This window comes from Terrapene carolina, unplaced genomic scaffold (assembly GCF_002925995.2).
Source record: "Terrapene carolina triunguis isolate 2854851 unplaced genomic scaffold, T_m_triunguis-2.0 Scaffold85, whole genome shotgun sequence".
Classification (NCBI taxonomy): Eukaryota; Metazoa; Chordata; order Testudines; family Emydidae; genus Terrapene; species Terrapene triunguis.
This window is the reverse complement of record NW_020664436.1, coordinates 46419369-46440241: the sequence shown is the minus strand read 5'-3', so window position 1 is coordinate 46440241 and position 20873 is coordinate 46419369. Positions and strand designations below refer to the sequence as shown.

The 20873-nt window shown below is 39.8% G+C and overlaps 1 protein-coding gene across 3 annotated transcripts in view; it reads left to right on the top strand.

Moving 5' to 3' along the window:
* The window catches only part of VTA1 (vesicle trafficking 1), a 95404-nt gene that overhangs the window by 38970 nt on the left and 35561 nt on the right, over positions 1–20873 (top strand). For all 3 annotated transcript variants that reach the window (XM_024220121.2, XM_024220115.2, XM_024220125.2), the window contains exons 3-5: positions 1910–2037; positions 4851–4926; positions 20413–20524. In XM_024220121.2, coding sequence (XP_024075889.1) covers positions 1910–2037; positions 4851–4926; positions 20413–20524 — 316 coding nt within the window. The remainder of the gene's footprint in view (positions 1–1909; positions 2038–4850; positions 4927–20412; positions 20525–20873) is intronic.

Below are 20873 nucleotides of genomic sequence, written 5' to 3'. Positions count from 1 at the left end.
TTTTTTTTTTTTTTTTTTTTTTTAATGCTTGCACAGGCTAGCATTTTTAGGTAATTTGGCATTTTAGCTTCTCTGAAGGAGGCGTTGATGATTTGTTAACAACAGGCATAGTTGTTTTTCACTAGCCAGCAGACGCACAGAAATGTCTTTCTGGTCTTGGCTTAAATATTTCTCAGGGCTTTTTGAGCTTTTGTGGATGTGGTAGGTCAGACTTTGTCACGGGTGGTGAGGTACAAACAGTTGTCATGCTTAGTCAAATGCAGATGCTGTATAACTGTAAAAGTAACATGGCTTAAAGAATAAAATAACTGAGCTGTCTGGAAATTACCAGGAACAAAATTTGTTATGAAGATCATTATTTTGTAAATTATCATGATTAATTATTATTTAATACTGTATATTTGTTACTGCATTATAAAATACTTTACATATTTTGTGTGGATATGCCTTTGCTTTAGATAATTGTATTATCTTACATGGTTCTGGCAAAGTAAATCCATTGTGCATGCTTTGAGGTTTGAATTATAAACCATAATTTAGTACATAATGTTCAACCTCAGCACTACAGTGCTCTCTGGGGAAGAATTTCAAAGGCACAGCTTTAGATACCTAATTCCCATTGACTTTCAATGAGAGTTAGGCACCTGTGTGCTTTTTGAGCCTTTGAATATCTATTCCTTTATATTGGAGTACCTTTATTAAAACTGCCCCATTATATGTAAAATCTTGGCTAAGGAAATCTGCATGAAATGACAGAGTTCATCTTCAATAAATAAAAGCAGTGACTACAAGTTCGCATATTTTAGGTCAAATATAAGTCTGACAAAATTACTTACAAATAATGATAATTCACTGGGAAGAAAATTAAGCTTTCTCAAATACCAGTTGTTTTGTAACGTAATCATGTTTAATTTACTTTTGTAAAGAAAAATAACTATTTGCAATAATGTTTACATTTCAGGTCTAAAACTCTCGAGGGGCTGTTTTGGGGTATTTTGTGTGCTTTTTACATTGCTGTAGGTGTTCCTAATATTATAGATGTCTAGCCTGTAAAATTAAACTTTATTCATGTGCACCCTTTGAAGAAAAAAATAGACTACCATTCAAAGTTGCCTTTACAATTTTTGGCAATATAGAAGTTGTATGTTTGTACTATGTGTAGTATTCCTATTTTTTGTTCTGTAAGGATAAACTGAGATTTCTTTAAATGCAAACAGTAAGTCTATTCAGGAGCCCTACATCCACCTGTTGTAACTGTACCAGTGTTATTTACTTTACGGATTTTATTAGGAAACCTGAGGCTTCTTGTACTCTGTAACAACTTTGAAAAGAGGTCTTTGAATTGCAGTTCACTGCTTAGACTGAGCATTCCAGTAAATATTTAGGTCATTAGAGCAGTCAGGTTAGAGCTGGGACTTCCTTTTCATTAGATCTGAGTTTTTATTAAATACTATAATGTGCAGCACAGAAATGTTTTGTAAGACATAAAAAATATATAGTCACACTGATCTACAGTGTGACTCTATGAAACACACATTATGAATTGGGTAGTGTTCAATCCTTACTCAGAGTTCAGAACGTATGGTCTTTCATATAGTGGAAAAAATGATGTACTTTGAATATTCCTTCCCAGCAACATGTGTGCATATTTCTTTCAATATTTCTAAAGACCATTGTGAAGAATGCTTCTGTGTTAATACACATAGTTCAGAGCTATTAGTTCATAATATTTTCTCCCCAAAAGGCTGCGCTCTGTCATAATATAAGAAACTGAAGTAAAGTTATTAATCATGTCTCTGTGTTTAATTGCACCTGGATTGTTTTGAATTAGCAAACTGATCCTATGTTCTTGAAATTCAATTGCTGGGAGCTAGTCAGTAACCAGATATGTATTTTTAACTTGCTTCAGATGAAAAAGCAGCTGGGTGATAATGAAGCTATTACTCAGGAAATAGTTGGCTGTGCCCATGTGGAGAATTATGCTTTGAAAATGTTTCTATATGCAGACAATGAAGATAGAGCTGGGCGATTTCACAAGTAAGTGAAGAATGAAAGCAAATGGCTGAAAGTATCTTTTGTCTTCATTACCTAATCTAAGTAATAAATCTAGAGTCCAGAAATTCAAATATCCAAACTCTGTCGTTCTTTCCTGATTTATGGAAAAACATTGGGTTGTCATCTGCTCATTGCTCTTGGTGATTTTTTTAAATCCGTTCGTCACTACCCCTTAAAGCTACCATTATAAAATGGCTAGCGTCTCTGAGGGTGGTGAAGCACTGGAATGGGTTACCTAGGGAGGTGGTGGAATCTCCTTCCTTAGAGGTTTTTAGAATCATAGAATATCAGGGTTGGAAGGGACCTCAAGAGGTCATCTAGTCCAACCCCCAGCTCAAAGCAGGACCAATTCCCAACTAAATCATCCCAGCCAGGGCTTTGTCAAGCCGGGCCTTAAAAACCTCCAAGGAAGGAGATTCCACCACCTCCCTAGGTAACACATTCCAGTGCTTCACCACCCTCCTAGTGAAATAGTGTTTCCTAATATCCAACCTAGACCTCCCCCACTGCAACTTGAGACCATTGCTCCTTGTTCTGTCATCTGCCACCACTGAGAACAGCCGAGCTCCATCCTCTTTGGAACCCCCCTTCAGGTAGTTGAAAACAGCTATCAAATCCCCCCTCATTCTTCTCTTCTGGAGACTAAACAATCCCAATTCCCTCAGCCTCTCCTCATAAGTCATGTGCTCCAGACCCCTAATCATTTTTGTTGCCCTCTGCTGGACTCTTTCCAATTTTTCCACATCCTTCTTGTAGTGTGGGGCCCAAAACTGGACACAGTACTCCAGATGAGGCCTCACCAATGTCGAATAAAGGGGAACGATCACGTTCCTCGATCTGCTGGCAATGCCCCTACTTATACAGCCTTCTTGGCAACAAGAGCACACTGTTGACTCATATCCAGCTTCTCATCCACTGTGACCCCTAGGTCCTTTTCTGCAGAACTGCTACCTAGCCATTCGGTCCCTAGTCTGTAGCAGTGCATAGGATTCTTCCGTCCTACGTGCAAGACTCTGCACTTGTCCTTGTTGAACCTCGTCAGGTTTTTTTTGGCCCAATCCTCTAATTTGTCTAGGTGCCTCTGTATCCGATCCCTACCCTCCAGTGTATCTACCACGCCTCCCAGTTTAGTGTCATCTGCAAACTTGCTGAGAGTGCAATCCACACCATCCTCCAGATCATTAATAAAGATATTAAACAAAACCGGCCCCAGGACCGACCCTTGGGGCACTCCGCTTGAAACCGACTGCCAACTAGACATGGAGCCACTGATCACTACCCGTTGAGCCCGACGATCTAGCCAGCTTTCTATCCACCTTACAGTCCATTCATCCAGCCCATACTTCTTTAACTTGCCGGCAAGAATACTGTGGGAGACTGTATCAAAAGCTTTGCTAAAGTCAAGGAATAACACATCCACTGCTTTCCCCTCATCCACAGAGCCAGTTATCTCATCATAGAAGGCAATTAGGTTAGTCAGGCACGACTTCCCCTTGGTGAATCCATGCTGACTGTTCCTGATCACTTTCCTCTCCTCTAAGTGTTTCATAATTGATTCCTTGAGGACCTGCTCCATGATTTTTCCAGGGACTGAGGTGAGGCTGACTGGCCTGTAGTTCCCTGGATCCTCCTTCTTCCCTTTTTTAAAGATGGGCACTACATTAGCCTTTTTAAGGTCAGGCTTGACAAAGCCCTGGCTGGGATGATTTAGTTGGGAATTGGTCCTGCTTTGAGCAGGGGGTTGGACTAGATGACCTCCTGAGGTCCCTTCCAACCCTGATATTCTATGATTCTATGAATGGCTTTCAGTATATAATGCCTTATTTTATTGGCAAATTATGCACCTCATTTTGAAAACAGCCTTATGTTGACCTAAGAAGAGAGACTCCTGAGACCAATACTGAATCATCATCATGAAACATGACAAAAGTATTTCTACTGCTGTACTACTAAAATATCGATGATGACACATCACTAAGGTCACAGTAATGTGGTTTGATTTATGGTATTACTAGAAAATAATAATGGCTAATTATTTTTATGAAAATACATTAGAATGTCTTACACATTGGCATCTACAGAGCAAAACTTCAGATCAGTTTTGAAAAAATCTGTATTTTGCCTTATAGCTAAAGGGGCATTATCAATTCAAATTGACCCCTAGATCCAAATATTGTGGAAAAAGTTTTTTAAAATATGTTCATTTATTTTAAATTTCAGTGACAGTTGTTTTTTTTAACAAATAAACATTTCCCTGTGGTGTTTGATAATACAGTGTTATGACAAAGTTAAGGTTAGTGACTTTGACTATAAACAAAAGTGAAACTGATTTAATTATTTTTCATTGTCCAATCTGAAAGAAACATCAAAGCTCAAATAATAAGGAAAATTCTTTTAATCATGTGGTGTTAGTAGCAAAGATTAGAAATTTTGAGTGGAGGGGTTACATCATATAATTTTTTATAATATCTCCTTCTCATTTTTTAAGCACCAATAATAAGCAAAATTCTTAATATTGCTATGGTACTACATGTCAAATAGTTCCTTATTCAGTTTGTCTGTGTTATTGTTTTAAGACTTTATTATTAAAATAATATTTATGTAGGACTATCCAGATTAAATTCATTGAAAAAAATGAATGTGCACCTGACTTCAATGAAAAATTGTAACAAAGATATGAATTGACAAATCTACTTTTAGAGATTTTTAGGCCTAAAAATGCTTACCTTTAAAACCTGATACTAGTGATATTCACCATAAGAAACTAAAGTTAGCACGATGTTTGTTTCTTGTAGAAACATGATAAAGTCCTTTTATACTGCAAGTCTCCTGATAGATGTTTTGTCGGTATTCGGGGAGCTCACTGAAGAGGTAAGTTACACAGGTATACAGTATATCATTGATTGCTTCTTTCCAGCTATGACACAAAGACACGGTTTTAGTCTGTTAAAGCTTTGTTCTACCATTTGGCTCTCAGTATATCAGCTGTTAATTGTGAATGTCAGTGTAGATGGGTTTTATTGCCATCTACAGCTTCACTCTTGTGATCATAGGATCTAGAGGGAATCTCATCGAGTATTTCCTCCATAAGTGTAAGATACAGGTTGTGTGTATTATTGTCCTTTATGCATAGAAATTTTATACCTATACAAGTGTTTATCAGTTAGTAATGAACATACTGTGCATTTACGTGGGGATGAAATATTGCACCAGCTAGAGGGAAGGTCCCTAGGGGAACTGGAGAGGGAAAATGGGAAAGCCTAAGTCCTCTTCCTCCTTTCCCATTTAAAGAAAAGCGCTTCTCACCTCTGATAATTGAGGTTGCACTATATAAAGTTTAAAGTACAATATACATTTTTTGGTGCAACAAATAATAGATATCTTTTAAAAAATGATGTTTGATGTCAGCAAGTACCAAAGTTCAGTTCACAAATGTACTGCTAATGTCACGAATTGCCACTTTGTAAGTATGTTGAGCATCACCAGGACTAGTTTCTGGAAAGCCAATTCTAAACTAAAAATTGCAAGTAACTAAAGTAGATTTGGTTCTAGCCACTTTTTACAGCAGATTTCTTATTCAGACAAAGACTTCAGACCTGGCTGAATGGGATGACAGTATGCCTGGTAAAAATGAGAACAACCACCAGGATTACTTTAAAGTAAGGGTGTCTGCCAGTGGTAGAGTCACCTGCTCTTTCTTACTCTTGAAGCAGGAGATTTAGACTGGAACATACTGGAGCAGATAAAGTCTTAACAAGATGTTTCATGTTCTTCTATTCCCTTTCTAGAAAATAAAACTGAAGGGATTTCTGCAGAATTTACTGAATTAGAGTTCTGATGGAAAAGTGTGACAAAAAGGTTGAAATCTTTGGACCGTGAGATAAAAAGAAAGTCATTGCAGACTAGCACAGGCAGATTTCACATCTAGTCAAAGGCAGTTTAGAATACCTGGAAGATCAAAATAAGGGTACGTCTTCACTACCCGCCGGATCGGTGGGTAGCGAAAGATCTATCGGGGATCGATTTATTGCGTCTCGTCTAGACGCTATAAATCGATCCCCGAACGAGCTCCCCGTCGATTCCGGAACTCCACCAGAGCGAGAGGCGATAGCGGAGTCGACAGGGGAGCCGCGGCCGTCGATCCCACGCCGTGAGGACCTGAGGTAAATCGATCTAAGATATGTCGACTTCAGCTACGCTATTCACGTAGCTGAAGTTGCGTATCTTAGCTCGATCCCCTTCCCCCCCACCCCCCCCCAGTGTAGACCAGCCCTAAAATGCTGAAATGTTAAACCACTTGGTGTCCTAGCAGCAGAAGGATATGTGGTCTTAGTAGCATTTGTGGAAAAATTAATGCCAGAAGTTCTAAATGGGGATGGGATAGAACCTATCCAAATGGAAATTGGCAAAAATTTTCAGGTAGAAAGTACCACAGCTATACTCTGACTAGAGGGTTTAGAGTAAAATGATGCTTGCTGTGATCTTTCTCAAAGATAGTTCATAGTGGTCATTTGTTCTCCCCTGCCCCCAGATTTTAGCCCAGCTACGCTAGTTAGGAGAAGGGATTTAGCTTCACTTAGGGCTTAAACCCATGGAAGAATGCCCATTGACAGCAATGAAAACTGAATGGGTCCCTTAAAGAAATTGGTAGACAAAGGTGCTTTCACACAAGAACCTGGATTCTAAGTTTACATTACCATCTGACCTGCATCTAATCAGAACTAACCAACACTGTTCAAACTGGAGTTTTTAATCTTCTATAATCCAGGATCTTGGAACATTGTTCCCCCCAGTAGCAGATGGAAATTAGTAATTACATCTTTTTATGTCACATCCCAAGATGTAAGGTCTAAGCGGAAGATTCAGTTATCCTTACAAGCTTGTGGCCTGAAGAAGGGCTTTGTGTAAATTCAAAAGCTTGTCTCTCACCAACAGAAGTTGGTACAATAAAAGATAGTACCTCAACACCTTGTCTCTCTAATCTGGTACCAACACAATTACAACACTGCATATAGAAGAATAGATAGCAAAGGTCTCTGAGGCATAACAAAGGCTAAAGACACACTTTCTAAAGAATCATGTGAGGGACAATCTTTGGGCTCTTGAGCCAATGTAAACTGTACATCCTTAGCTGACAACCAACATGACTGACTCCAACAAGGATTCCAGACCCTAGTTGCTCACATGATCAGTCTCCTATGCAGCCAGACACTTTGGGGGCTTCTAGCCTGGGTTCTGTGTTTGCACGCCCAGCACAGGAAGGAGGAGGAGGAATAGGGGTATCAGAATCTGAAGAATCCCAGCACTCAGAGGAAGATGGAAAGCAGAAGCACCCAGATGCAAGGTAACTGCTCTGGAGGGCTGCAAAGCCTCTAGCCCCATAAATTACATTTCTAATCGCCCTCCAGACCATCCCCTACACCCAAGTCTCCCAGAGGACTCAGGTTACACAGTTTCATCTGCTCAGGGGCTGTAGCGAGAGCGCAAGCATCACTCCAGCCCTTCCTGTGACTTCAGTTGTCAGGCTGGCTATAGGGGAAAGCAGCCAAGCAGACTTCTCTCCTCTCACATTCCAGATCTGGTAGGGAGAGGAAAAGGAGCCTATACTGCCAAGACCCCCTCCTGCCAGGGAAGTCTCATGCCAGAATATCCCTAACTCAGTTTTGAGCATCTCATCTTTGCCACCTCCAGCAGAGAGGCTGCAGGGGAAGCTTAGTGATAATGGTGGTTCTGCTATAGACTCCCATTGCCAAGACAACAGCTCAGGCAAGAAAATGGAGTAACTGCTCCAGTGGTTCTCCTGTGGCTCAACATTTCCACCCCCACAGAAACAGACCAGTAAAGGGGAAAAAAGCTAACAGGCAAGCATCAGAGTGACCAACAAGCAACTCCACATTCCTTCAGCAGCAGATCCATCAGGATACACAGTAGCCAGAAATCAGCCATAGCTCGCAGGATCGATGCTACCCTGTTCCCCCAGGTAATCCTAACCAACCATGAAGTAGAAGAGATGATCAGGGGAAAGTACCAAATGTGTATACTGTCTTTTGAGACTGACAACTCCTCCCCACGACAGACATATATGCTCCAATAAAGAGGAATACCATTCTAGGCAATGAGGAACACCACCATCTGTTTCTTCAATGCCTCCAGTTAGGTTCCTGCTGGACACTCAAAGCTCTGTTCAGTCCAAACCTAAACAGTCACTGCATCCTTTCACACCCCCATGGGAAACTGAGATACTGTGTACTAGATAGAGGAGAAGAAAGCAGTATGGGAAGAGGATTAACTGGAAAATGGGGCACCTTAAATGGCAGCAGGGCATCCCAGAGCTGCAGCTTTAGTGAGAAGAGCATTCTAAATATTGAAAAGAGGAACAACTGCACTTCTCATAGTTGGATGGCACAGAAGAAGAAACGATGGTGAAGCCAGTATCTAGGTCCTTCTAGTATAAGATATAATTTTGTCCTTTCATGCTTACATAAAGCAAATAGTAGACAAGTAGGTTTTTTTCCCCTAAACAAAATATTAGGGCTCAGCTGGATTATGAGAATTTTGCATTCTTTCTATCTAGCAGTCTGTTTGGTTTATACGGCTGCTACTCTCCGATCCAAAGATACAGTTCATGGGGAGAACTCCAAAAGAAGCCCATACTGGTTCAGTGGCAAAGTAAAGGCAGCAGTTAGAAATCAAAAGCCAGTATATAACAAGTGGAAAATGGGGGAAATAGATAGCAATCAATATAAATGAGAAGTTATGTAGTGCAGAAAACTGATGAAAGAAGCTAAAGTCGGGGGGGGGGGGGAATCCATGCCTGGAAAGGTTAAGGACAATAAGAAGAAGTTCAATATGTTAAGAACAAAAGAAATCCTAGCAATGGCATAGGCCCATTATTAGATGGAAATGGATAAAATTGTTGTTAATGATATAGAAAAAGCAGAAGTGTTCAATAAATACTGTTCTGTGTTTGGAAAGAAGTGGGATGATGAACTCATATCATATGAGGATAATGAAATCCTTTCCTGTCCATTTGTAACTGAGGATGTTAGACATCTACTAGGGATAAATATTTTTAAGTCAACAGGCCTGGATAACTTGCATGCAATAGTCCTAAAAGGATTGGCTGAGAGATCTGTGGGACCACTGATGTTAATGTTTAATAAATTTTGGACAGCTAGGGAAATTCCAGAAGGTAGGAAGAGTGATAATGTTTCCAGTATTCAAAAAGTGCAAACAGGATGACCTGGATAGCTGTAGACTGGTTAACCTGAAATCAATCCTGGGCAAAATAACAGAATAGCTGAAACAGATTTGATTGACAAAGAATTAAAACATAGGAATATTTTTAATGCTGGTTAATTTTATGAGAAATAGGTCATTTCAAACAAACCTGTTATTTTCTAATGAAATTACAATTTTGATTGATAGTGACTTCCATAGATGTAATATACTTAGACTTTTGTATGGTGTTTGACTCAGTACCACACAGTATTCTGATTTTTAAAAATAAGCATTATACAATATCACTAGAGCAGTGGTCCCCGACCTTTCCAAACTACTATACCCAAAGTAAAAGAAGCAGTAAGAGGCAAAAAGGCATCCTTTAAAAAGTGGAAGTTAAATCCTAGTGAGGAAAATAGAAAGGAGCATAAACACTGGCAAATTAAGTGTAAAAATTCAATTAGGAAGGCCAAAAAAGAATTTGAGGAACAGTTAGCCAAAGACTCAAAAAGTAATAGCAATTTTTTTTATAAGTGCATCAGAAGCAGGAAGTCTGCTAAACAACCAGGGGGACCACTGGACGATTGGAGCACTCAAGGACAATAAGGCCATTGCAGAGAAACTAAATGAATTCTTTGCATCGGTCTTCACGGCTGAGGATGTGAGGGAGATTCCCAAACCTGAGCCATTCTTTTCAGGTGACAGATCTGAGGAACTGTCCCAGATTGAGGTATTGTTAGAGGAGGTTTTGGAACAAATTGATAAATTAAACAGCAATAAGTCACCAGGACCAGATGCTATTCACCCAAGAGTTCTGAAGGAACTCAAATATGAAATTGAAGAACTACTAACTGTAGTCTGTAAATCAGCTTCTGTACCAGATGGCTGGAGGATAGCTAATGTGACATCAATTTTTAAAAAGGGCTCCAGAGGCGATCCCGGCAATTACAGGCCTGTAATCCTGACTTCAGTATCGGGCAAACTGGTTGAAACTATAATAAAGAACAGACATATAGATTAACATAATTTGTTGAGGAAGAGTCAACATGGATTTAGTAAAGGGAAATCATGCCTCACCAATCTACTAGAATTCTTTGGGGGGGGGGGTCAACAAGCATGTGGACCAAGGGAATCCAGTGGATATAGTGTACTTAAATTTTCAGAAAGCCTTTGACAAAGTCCCTCATCAAAGGCTCTTAAGCAAAGTAACCTGTCATGGGATAACAGGGAAGGTCCTTTTATGGATTGGTAACTGGTTAAAAGATAGGAAACAAAGGGTAGGAATAAATGATCAGTTTTCAGAATGGAGAGAGGTAAATAGTGGTGTCCCCCCAGGAGTCTGTTCTAGGACCAGTCCTATTCAACGTATTCATAAATGATCTGGAAAAAGAGGTAAACAGTGAGGTGGCAAAATTTGCAGATGATACAAAATTACTAAAGATAGTTAAGTCCCTGGCAGACTGCGAAGAGCTACAAAAGGATCTCTCAAAACTGGGTGACGGGGCAACAAAATGGCAGATGAAGTTTAATGCTGATAAATGCAAAGTAATGCACATTGGAAAACACAATCCTAACTCTACATATAAAATGATGGAGTCTAAATTAGCTGTTACCACTCAAGAAAGAGATCTTGGAGTCATTGTGGATAGTTCTCTGAAAACATCCACTCAGTGTGCAGCGTCAGTCAAAAAAGCGAACAGAATGCAGGGAATAATTAAGAAAAGGATAGATAATAGGATGGAAAATATCATATTGCCTCTATATAAATCCATGGTACGCCCACATCTTGAATACTATGTGCAGATGTGGTTGTCCCATCTCAAAAAAGATATATTGGAATTGGAAAAGGTTCAGAAAAGGGCAACAAAAATGATATGGAACGGCTTCCGTATGAGGTGAGATTAATAAGACTGGGACTTTTCAGCTTGGAAAAGAGACGGCTAAGGGGAGATATGATTGAGGTCTATAAAATCATGACTGGTGTAGAGAAAGTAGATAAGGAAGTGTTGTTTACTACTTCTCATAACACAAGAACTAGGGATCACCAAATGAAATTAATAGGCAGCAGGTATAAAACAAATAAAAGGAATTATTTCTTCACACAATGCACAGTCAACCTGTGGAACTCTTTGCCAGAGTATGTTGTGAAGGCCAATACCATAACGGGGTTCAAAAAAGAACTGGGAAATATCCTACATGAACTTATCATCAATGGCTCTTAGCCAGGATGGGCAGGAATGAGGTCTCTAGCCTCTGTTTGCCAGAAGCTGGGAATGAGCAACAGGGAATGGATCACTTGATGATTACCTGTTCTGTTCATTCCCTCTGGGGCACCTGGCACTGCCACAGTCGGAAGACAGGATACTGGGCTAGATGGACCTTTGGTCTGACCCAGTAGGGCCGTTCTTATGTTCTTAAAGGAGTCTGATTTGTTTTGCGTACCCCAAGTTTCACCTCACTTAAAAACTACTTGCTTATAAAACCAGACATAAACCCACAAAAGTGTCATAGCACACTATTATTGAAAAATTGCTTACTTTCTCATTTTTACCACATAATTATAAAATCAATTGGAATATAACTATTGTACTTACATTTCAGTGTATAGTATATAGAGTAGTATAAACTTTTCATAGTCTGTATGAAATTTTAGTTTGTACTGCCTTTACTAGTGCTTTTTACTGTTGTAAAACTAGGCAAATATCTAGATGAGTTGATGTACCCTGTGTTGGGGGCCCTGCATGTCGAGTTGGGGCGCCCCCGTGAGCCCAGTGCAGGGTTGGTACATCCAGTCATACAGTCGTTGGGATTCCCCATTAAGCAGGTGATTTCAGTCAAGTGGGTCCCGGCTTCCTGGGGTCACTTACACTAATAGTCCGTCGGTCCCTGGGCGGGCAAAACAAAGAAGCAGTCTGTTGCCTCCTGGCTGGGGAAAAGCAAGCAAACAGCCTCCTGGCTGGGGCAGGCAGTAATACTTGGGGAATAAGCTCCCTAGGCTGAGCAAAGCAGCAGTCAGGCTGCTGCCACTGGACGGGGCAAAGCAAGCAAACAGTCTGGAGTCCTGCAAGGAATTAGCCCCTTGGGCAGTGCAAAACATCAGTCAGTCTATGGCTCCTGAGTGGGGCAAAACAAACAAACGATCTGTAGGCCTTACTTTCCTCTGGGCTGGGACATAGAGCAGGCAGCAGCTTCCTCAGCGGGCAGCAGTTTGGCTTCCCTGGCAGTCTCTGCCGTCGGCAAGTCGCCTGGAGTGTAGTCCGGGTCTTCAGGCTCTACCACCAGAAGCGTTGCAGGAACTGGCAGTGTACCTCCTTCCCCCACTCCCCCCTTCGCCTCGTCCCCCCAACTGAGCTGGGCTGCCTCCTTTTATCTGGCTTCTCCACCTGGAACATGCGCAGCAGGGGAAAGGGGGCGTGGCCGCCTGGGCCCACAATGATTGGTCCGCCCCTGGCGGCCCAGTGATTGGTTGGTACACCCCATCGTATACCCCAGGGAAGACCTCTGTGTATCCCAGGGGTACATGTGCCCTGGTTGAGAACCACTGCAATAGAGGACTCATTAAATGGATTAGGAACTGGCTAACTGACATATCTCAAAGTAATTGTCAATAGGTAATCATCACCGAAAGGGGGTGTTTCCAGTGGAGTTCGCAGGGATCAATACTAGGCCCAATTCTATTCAATTTTTCTGTCAGAGAGATGCAAGTAAATATAAAATTACTACTGATAAAATTTGCAGATGAGACAAAGATTAGTGGAGTAGTAACTAATAATTAGGATGGGAGGTCATACAGAATGATCTGGATTTCTGAGGTCAATCAAAGAAAATGTGGTTTTTTTGTGTAGCTGAATGCAAAGTTATACATCTAGGAACAAAGAATGCAGGCCATACCTACAGAATGGGGTACTGTTTCCTGGAAATAAGTGATTCTGAAAAGTATTTAGAGGTCATAGTGGACAGGCAAATGAACATGAGCTCTCAGTGCAATGCTATGGCAAAAAGGCCAAATGAGATCCATGGATGTATAAACGGAGTAATGAGTAGAAGTAAGGATGTAATTGTACGTCTGTATATGGCACTGGTGAGATTGATACTGGAATATTGCATACAGTTTTTGGAGTCCACATTTTAAAAGGCTATTGAAAAATTGGAGAGGTTGCAGAAAAGAGATACAAAATTAATTTGAGTTCTGGAGAAAATTTACTTCAATCTGTTTACTGTATTTAAAAGAAGACTGAGCTGTGATTTGATTACAGTCTTATAGGTAGGCACCTTCACAGGTAGAAGCTATTGGATAGCAAAGAAGCTCTTTAATCTAGTGGAGAAAAAAGCATAACAAGAACAAATGGCTGGAAGTTGAAGACAGACAAATTCAAATTAGAAATTAGGCACACATTTTTAACAGTGAGTGTGAATAACGAGTGGAACAAACTGCCAAGGATAGTAGTGAATTCTCCATATCTTGATATCTTCAGATAAATACTGTATGCCTCTCTGGAAGTTATGCTGTAGTCAAACACAAGTTATTGGACTCAATACAGGTATAACTGGATGAAATTTAATGGCCTGTGATGTGTGCAGGTCAGACTAGATGATCTAATGATTCCTCCTGCCCTTAAAATCTATGAGAACACTCATATCAGGAGAAGTAATAATCCTCATAGAAGGAGGAGCAATTCTGAAGGTCCCTTTGAATGGGAAAATCAAGGCTTTTGTGAAAAAAGCCTTCAAATCGTCAGGACTGGACCGATAAGAGTTTGATATATACATCATGTGCATCCAGAGCAACAGTCGCACAATGTCTAACTCTGTGCCACAAACGTTGACAGTTCCTTTTTAGATTAACTTAAATTGTCTTGTAAATCAACATCAGGGAAGAAACTCCCCTTAAAAGTGGTCTTGAGAATCTGATTTTTCAGAACACTTACCTGAACCAAATGTTCTCAGTAGAAATGATAAATGCATTTCTCTGGTCAGTGCTTAGAATGGTCTGTGTAAAAATTCCTGTAAGTGTCATTTCTACAAGGAGGCATTTTCTTTTGCTCATTTTGTGAGGACTGTGGAAACAATGTCAAAAACATAGATTTTGCAATAAAAAGCATCATCAGTAAATTTGATTAAATCTAAGCCCTTTGAGAGAAATATATCTTTTTTTAGACAGTTTCTTGTTGCTTCAGAACATCTGTTGCAAACTGGACTGTGGCCTGTGTCAAACATGCACAATGTTCCATTTGCCAGGGTTGGGGGTTGGGTTTTTTTTGTTTTGTTTTGTTTTTTGCCCCAGAAGGATGTTTCCTATAGCTTCAAGTTGTTTAAATGGAAGAATTAACCATGAATCTTCTAACAGGAGCTGTTAGGTTGCAACACTAGCTCAAACAATGAATCTTCAGAGTTCCATTTGATTACATTAGCCTTTTAAAGTATTTTGTTTAATTAAATGTTTAAGAATAACCTCATCTTTGGGAAGAACTTTCAGTATTAAACATTGGATATAAAATCATATCAGTTTATAATCTTACTTAAAAAGTGTTAATGGCAGTTTTTATCTATAGATATAAAGTAATACTGAGCTCATTTTCAATAAATGTTTGAGCTTTCTTCTTTACAGAACGTTCCTGAAGATATTCTATTAAAGGTTGAGAAAGTAGAAACAAGTTGCAATACAGTTTAGCTATTTAATAAATATCTTCACTGTCTTTCACTTTTGCATAACCAGGGGCGGCTCTATGTTTTTTGCTGCCCCAAGCACGGCAGTCAGGCGGCCTTCGGCAGCACGCTTGCGGGGGATCTGCCGATCCCGCGCCTTCGGCGTACCCGCCGCCGATGCCGCGGGACCGGCAAACCTCCCGCAAGCGTGCCGCCGAAGGCTGCCTGACTGCCCCCCTCACGGCGACAGGCATGCTGCCCCCCGCGGCTTGCTGCCCCAGGCACACGCTTGCTGCGCTGGTGCCTGGAGCCGCCCCTGTGCATAACTAGACACTTCTAGGCCTTTAGAGGCAATTTTAAAAGACTTTTTCCCTTGGATGTATGCATTGCTGCTGTTGACTGATGTTTGCATAGCTCCTAGTTAGGAGCAGAATTGGTGAAAAATACAGGTTCTGGGTGAACTATTTTGAAGCAGACCTAAGAAAGTAAACTTTGAAAAGAAATTGCAAGTAGGGTTTGAGTTCCTAGTTATTGCATTAACACGCCTTTCATATTATAGTTCATATGTTTCTTATTTCTTGTTTTGTGGTTTTTTTTATATTTTTACTCTAGCCCATTAATAACATGTTATGGATAAAACATAATTGAAATGGTGATTTAACATGTGAAAATTATTATGTTCTATATCCTTAGGCATATCACATTTGCTCGTAATCCCACTTAAGTAACAATTGTAAAATACATCTGACAGAAAATAACTGTGGTATTGGAATCAAGGCAAGGCAAGGGAAGGCAGAGGCTATTAAAATTGCACTGCATTCTTCTCTAAAGATAACATTCTCCAGACCTATGCTTTTGAGTTATATGGCTTCCTATTTATTTACTGGGAGAATGTTGATAAAACGTGTCCACTGCCAAAGCTCCTGGGCAAGTGCACAAAATTTAATATATGGTTTTTACCCAAAAAGTCAATTAAGGTAACCTACCCATCAACCCACTAACAGCAACCTCCAGGCAAAAGCCTGTTAAAAGATGAGTCTTGGATTGTCTTAAAAGTCATCACATTCTGTTACTGTCAGAGAAGTGGAAAAAGTGAGTCAAGGGCCTTTTCCTGACTGAGAATACTATGTCACTAGATCCCTGATGACTAAATCTGGGGACTATTAGCTGATACACTTGAGCTGACTTCAGCTGTTATGTTGGTACATGGGGAGAGTGGCAATCTCTTAAGTAATCAGGAAAACCCAGACAAAGCTCTGTAGACCAAAGTCAGCACCTTACTTTCTGGTTCAAATGTAATAGGAAACCAGTATAGCTGATGTTAACATGCTGTCTGCAGCTAATATTGCTAAGCAGTTGGACAGACTCATGCCTCATTAGCTGAAGCGTCTAAGTGGTCTTCAAGGGGAGTCCCATGATAAAGTTCATTGCAGTAATCCATTCGAGAAGAATCAAAGTCATGGCTTTGATAACTGCGGCAAAATCTAGATGTGACATATTCACTATCTAGCCAGGGGCATTCAAAAAATTCACTTGGTATGCCACTTGAGATTCCAGAGCTAGTTGAGGATCCAAATGCATCTCAAATGCAGCCTCTTGAATATAATGTGAAAAAAATCTCAATAATAGAGGGAAACATCTTCCCTGCTACTCTGTCAAGATCTTCCTTTTCAGGCTTCTAAGAAATAGATTTACTTAAATTGGTACAACTTATGTGTGCAGATAAGGCCTAAGATGCCCTAAGTATGCAGTTGGGACACAGTTGTTTTCTTCTTTTTAACTGAATTGTAATGATGAGGTCACTAGCTTCAACTTCCTGGACACCACGATTAGCTTCAACAATGGAACCCTAAAGACAACTATATACAAGAAACCGCTGGATCACTACACCTACCTTCATAGATCTCGTAACCATTCCCAAACACATCAAAAAATCTGTTCTCTACAGCCATGCACTCATGTACCACAGAATATGCTTCGAGAAGAAAATCCAAGGATATACACCTTAACACACTCAAAACCACCTTCACCGAAGAAGGACACTCCACCAGAGAAGTAGATTGCATCATATAATGGCCCACCCAAATACCCCAAGAGAACTTGCTTCAATACAGAAATAGAACCCCTTCAGACCACACACCCCTAGTTGTCACCTACCCCTCGACACTGGAACCATACGGAGTATCATCTAACTACTAAACCTATACTCGATGGGGACCCCATCCTGAAAGAAACCTTTCCTGAACCCCCACTTCTGGGCTTCAAACAACCTCCCAGCCTCTCCAAGCTCATCATCGGAAGCAAGCTCCCCACAGAGCAGGATAAATGAACTCAAAGGAGCACCAGACCCTGCCAGAACAACAGATGCAAAACCTTCAGACATATCTCCAGTGCTACAATGATCGACGCTCCCCACAATACACCTTTCAAAATCCATGAGTCCCACACATGCCTGTCACAACATGTGGTGTATTTCATCCAGTGCACTAAATGTCCCAATAACAACTATGTGGGTGAAACAAGACAATCACGATGCTCTCAAATGAACTCACACAGGAAAATGATAAATGAAAAACACACCATATCATCTGTGAGTGAACGTTTTTCATAAAAAGCAGTCACTCCTATATCTAACCTTTCATATGCAAAGGAAACCTGCACAACACTTTCAAAAGATGAGCATGGGAGCTTAAGTTCATAACTTTGCTAGACATTAATAATCATGGTCTTAATAAAGACACTGGACTTGTGGCTTATTACAACAATCTGCAACCCACTAACACCCACTTTTTGTCCTATGACTATAAGGGTGTTAATGGGCCACTTCACCTCGAATGGTCCCTTAAAATATGTGCTAACTACTTATGCTAAACTATCTTTTCAATCTTGTATTTAGCTGTGACACTTAGTATGGACAGGTGTACGTTACAAATTTACATCGAGGCAGCCGCCCCTGTAGCGTCTGGTGAAGATGATCTAAGCTGAAAATAACTCCACCTCCATGAGAGGTGGTAGCTATGTCAGCGGGAGAAGCTCTCCCACCGACATGGCACTGTCTGCACAAGGGGTTACGGTCGATATAACTACATCGCTCAAGGCTGTGGATTTTTCACACCGCTGAGTGACACAGTTATACTGAAGTAAGGAGACCAAGCCTACCTTTCCCAGACCTGAAGAAGAGCTCTGTGTAAACTCAAAAGCTTGTGTCTCTCACCAACAGAAGTTGGTCCAGTAAAAGATATTACCTCAACCACTTTATCTCTCTAATATCCTGGGACCGATATGGATACAACAACACTGCATACATTCTTAAATAAGTCCATCTTCAGAATAGGGCATTTCCTGCAGGTTGGACTAGCTGCAAAAACTAGGGCCACCGCCGTCACCTGATCTATCCAAGCACGCACCTGGACAAAGACCAGCTAAAATATGAAAAGCACTATCTAATTTTATGTCACTGATGTCTGACTGATTAACAACTGGTAGTGCTTTGAATTTAATAAAATATAGCTTTGGATCTCTATTTATCACATCCCCAGAATCATGAATGAAAACCTCAGGAAGGACCATAAGGCGTAGATTAAAAGATGTGTACAGTCTGCTCTGTGCCATATTACCTGTCTTCCCAGACATTTATAGCCCCATGATTGTCTCCAAATATACTGACCAGCAACACCTTGCCAATATGACATGGTCTTGAGTGGAAAGCATGCTCCAAAGCTGGGATGAATCATAAAGCAAAATGAAAAGGATGTTGCCAAACCTAATCTATTGGATTGGCAGAGTTACTTGGGTAATCTCACTCCTTACACACACACACACACACACACACACACACACACACACCCACCCACCCATCAAGCCACTGAAATAGGTAATCGCAGATCTGACCGTACCTGTGGTTGGGCCATTCCTAACAAAATTCCACCCATCTTAAGTGAATGTCTATAACTGAACATCTTTCCTAACCCACCAAGACTTCTCTGGTAAATTGGAAATCTTTTTTTGTAATGAAAAAATCTATTGCATCCATCCAAGGGGATTATAAAATAGCCCAGATATTTTTCATTTCATCATATTATACTCTGTTCTAAAATTTGCCTGAAATATAAATAGACCTCTAACCTTCACTTAATTCTGTGAAATTGCACCCTTTTGTACCAGGTTTGAATTTGTCACTTAAATTTGAAGGTCTTTTGGCCCCTGTAGTTTATTTTGGCCATATGTACGATTCAATTACTGATCTGTAAAAGTGACAAGTGAGAGTGCTCACTGTCTTCTTTCTGTAGGTCATTCTGATCCCATTTTTGCAATGGTTGAAGTCAGTTGAACCCTTAAATTACCTTAATCACTCCAACGTTCATTTTGGGGGAAAACAGGAATCTGTAAAGGTCCTTTATGAGAGGTTTTTCTGGCGGTTCCTGTTTCCCAGAAACTGAAGGTCCCCAAAAATAAGGTAAGGATTTTAAAATATTGACATTCTAAATTTTCCTTACCTTACTTTCTCAATTCCAAACTGTTTTTATAAAGATGGAATTGGAAAGCCTGCCAGCAGCTGAGTACGAACTTTCACTTGTCACTTTCAGTGCTCAGCAGTCATCCAGCTTCAGAAAAATGCGAGTTTGCCAAAACTAGCTACAGACTCTCTTCAAAAGAGTTATTTTAAACTCTTTTTGAAGATATAAATATTTGTTAAACACCTGGTACTCTTATTTCTCTGTTGATTGAAGGTATTTTGCCATTGACCTTGTAACACACAATTCACTAAAAGTTGATTGTCATTGTTCTTATGTACAGAGATTATAAAAGATAATCAACTATATATAACAAAGCTGCTGTTCTATCTATTGATTTTAGCTCCAGTATAAGACGCTAAGGTAAACTTTACAGTGTCTTTCTAATGTCACCAGAACTTCTAGATGAAACTATAACCTCTTTTATACAGACATGATTTTAAAGCTCTATTTGGAATTTTAAATTTTATCTTATAAAAATTCCAATATTATTGGTTAGAGATGAGTTATTTGAATTTCGTAGAGATATGAAATCTTAATCAAATGGTCTTCTGAAATTATCAAAGTATAAAATTTACTTTATTTCTTCGCTATGTGGACGGTTACAAAACACCTATCAATTTTTAGTACTCAGAGAGCTGTCCAATATACTAGATGACTAGGATGTCTGTTTTACCCCTTATCTTGAAGTGTTGCATTAATTGAAGACCTCCCACATTTTCACCTCTTGCTGAGATCCCATTTAAGAGCTTGTCTTTATTAATTCCCTGATTCACTTACCTGAATAGTTGTTTATAGTAGTATCAGCTAATTGCAGAGAAGGTTATTGTACCTTTTTTTTTTATTCTGAGGGAGGAGTGGAAAAGCTAAATCCTGCTTAAAATAGAAGGTTAAAGTCCAGTGTATTTTCTTAATCTGTGAAGTCACAAAAATTAATTTAGAGTACATTTTGACATATTTTTTTAACCTCCCCCAGAATGTTCAACACAGAAAATATGCCAGATGGAAGGCAGCATATATTCATAATTGTCTAAAGAATGGAGAGACTCCTCAACCTGGACCTATTGGAATGGAAGAGGAAGATTATGGTATGTACATTGCTATTTCAAATAAAGTAATAACAACAGGTTGGATGGGCTAGTGAATTAAAGTGAATATTGTTATATATGTTTCTCCAAAGGGAACTTAATATCACTTTCCTGCTTAGGTGAATGTTTCACAGTAATTTTCTGTTTTTCTTTTCTGTGCCAGACATCTTTATGTTTTTCATTGGACTTTTCTCTTGACTGGCAGCACTAAAAAAAATCTTGCTTGTATATGGAATGTTGTGATTTTGGATAAGTGTCAACTATAAAATAAATAAGGATAATGAAACTCATTTCATAAATGTCTCAAGATGGAATTTAATAGTTTTCAGAAGCAAAAGGCCTGGTAAAT